The sequence below is a fragment of the Ptychodera flava genome (assembly GCF_041260155.1).
Source record: "Ptychodera flava strain L36383 chromosome 3 unlocalized genomic scaffold, AS_Pfla_20210202 Scaffold_26__1_contigs__length_13983176_pilon, whole genome shotgun sequence".
NCBI lineage: Eukaryota > Metazoa > Hemichordata > Enteropneusta > Ptychoderidae > Ptychodera > Ptychodera flava.
Genome location: NW_027248280.1, coordinates 11847338 through 11849657, shown reverse-complemented (window position 1 = coordinate 11849657; position 2320 = coordinate 11847338). Strand labels below are relative to the sequence as shown.

The 2320-nt window shown below is 39.8% G+C and overlaps 1 protein-coding gene across 1 annotated transcript; it reads left to right on the top strand.

The window, feature by feature from the left end:
• The first annotated feature begins 310 nt into the window (after positions 1-310).
• On the top strand, positions 311-1961 carry LOC139125964 (uncharacterized). Its single transcript, XM_070692039.1, has 3 exons — positions 311-314; positions 1166-1342; positions 1750-1961. Exons 1-3 carry the CDS (start codon positions 311-313, stop codon positions 1959-1961), a joined length of 393 nt encoding a protein of 130 aa, XP_070548140.1.
• The last annotated feature ends 359 nt before the right edge of the window (positions 1962-2320 follow it).

Below are 2320 nucleotides of genomic sequence, written 5' to 3'. Positions count from 1 at the left end.
GCTTGTTGTGAGTGGCATGCTGACACGACTGTCGTGATTGTAGACTAGACCATGTAGACAGTGTCTGGGAAATGTTCGCCTCGCGAACATTTTGTCTGAGTTGGATGAAACTTTCGTCCTTGACATTTCTCTCAACCTTAAAAACATGACACAGCTACAAAATAGGCGAGAGGAACAGTGTTATTATGCCATCAAGTGCAATTCTCAATCAACACATTACATTTTGTGCCATTAAATAACACACCCAGTGTTTCTGAAATAATTCAGTGCATTTTGGCACGTAATTTCCAGGACGGCATCACATACGGCAATGGGTAAGTTAGCATGGAGGAGACGGTGTCTCTCTGCCTTCAACATTTTCTTCACCTTACTGAAGCAGTGTTCAACTGAACGCCCAGAGTCAGTCCGGTTGATATTGAGGACTACATGTGTATCTTCAAAATATAGATCCGACACGAAAAAAATATGCTGGTGAGTTTCGTCGGAGTTGTATTTCCCAAACTAACGTAAATACCCGAAAGAAAACTTTGACGATGTGTAGTGCAGAGTCAAGCTTGTTGTGAGTGGCATGCTGAAACGGCTGTCGTGATTGTCGACCAGACAGTGTATGGGAAACGTTCGCCGCGCGCAGTAATCTAACACCAAAGACTCTATTTGTTGCAAATGTTGACTTTTGTAATGATAAGCAACATGCAGACTCGTCGAGCTTTGCAAGGCAAACCAGACACTCAATCAATTTCCACTGTAATTGAAATTAGATCATACTTACAAAGCAAATAACAAACATACAAAGGTTGAAAAAGAAAATAAAGATTTTTTTCAGCCTGCATAACGACAAAAAATGTTTTATTCGCATAAAGTATAGTTCTTTATGAGTCTTACTTTCACACTGTACCGAATATGTATGCTACAGACATTAATTGTTAAAGCATTTGCTTTGTTGTACTCAGTTTAGACTGAAAAATCCGTCACTCGAGGGCGTTCTCTACGTTCTCCTCTGAGAGCCTCGAGAGCACCCTCGAGCGACGGATCTTTCGGTCTATACTCAGGTCTATCTAATATGAGTTCAATTATGATAGGGTTTATTTCCCAATTTTACAATACAGTTCTGCTGTAGCTGTGATGCACCTTTGTCTTTAATATGTTCTGATTTCTCTCTATGCAGGTCACGCTAGAGCTGCCCGGGGTCTTATGTTGACTGCAGTCATAGTTGCCGGGACATCATGGCTAATAGCTTTGGCAGCACTGATTGGCAAAGTCACTGGAAAGACCGATAACGCCTTCCTTAAACGCTTGACACCACGCTTCTGGATAATCAACGGATTGATTTTCGGCGCAACAGGTGCGCAATATACGCTTTTGAGTCTTATCAATATTATCATTAATATCACTATACATTTACGCTCTCTCGTCTTCTCCTATTTCGTCTTCTTCGTTAGTATATTTGTAAAATGAGCAAAAAATACAATACAATCGCCAACGGAAAAATAAATAGCCTAAAATAGACCCTCCGACTGCAATGGAATGTGTACGTCTTGGTTGCTTCACATTGCTTGTCGCGCACAGCATGCGCCTGTGCCAATGTCTCCAGTTACATCCTGCAAATAAGCACGGATAACATAGTCACGAAGCATGTGGCAATATTTAATGCAACACTTGTTAAACTACTATGCTTTCTGAGAAAGAGAGAGAGAGAGAGAGAGAGAGAGGCCCGTTAATGGTTTTTAATGTTTTGTGATGTTATTGTAGCGTTGCTGGTATTGATTGGAACCACCGTGTATGCAGTCGAAACGAACAAATGGTACCCTGGAAGGTATTGTGTCTGTCATTCATTCGGTTATTCCATCATCATTGGTTGGATCTCTATTCCTCTTGCTGTTGCCGCTGCGTCTTTGCTGACCTACTTCTTTCGCGCCATGGGTGATGACGAAACAGCCACTGGCAGTGAAAATAATATGTAGGACTATCAATTAGAGAAGACAGAAATTCAATGATTAACTTTTGTACTGAAGTTTGTGCAAATACGCTTAATGCAAAAAATCTGAAATTTGCTAAATTAAAACATAATCCGCTATCGAAGTTATTTATCAATTCATGATGCCCATATTGATCGTATCACTGACACTGTCATAACCAATCGCATAACAACTAAATGAGTGCTGGAACATTCATGTACGATTTTCGTCGATATATTTTGATATTATATTTTATATTTTTAATAACTGTAGACCTCTTTATTAGAGTAAATGTATTTGAAAGTATTTGCAATATTTGGAATATTCTTGCATGCCCCTATGGCTACCAGCTTTCCTATTCATAC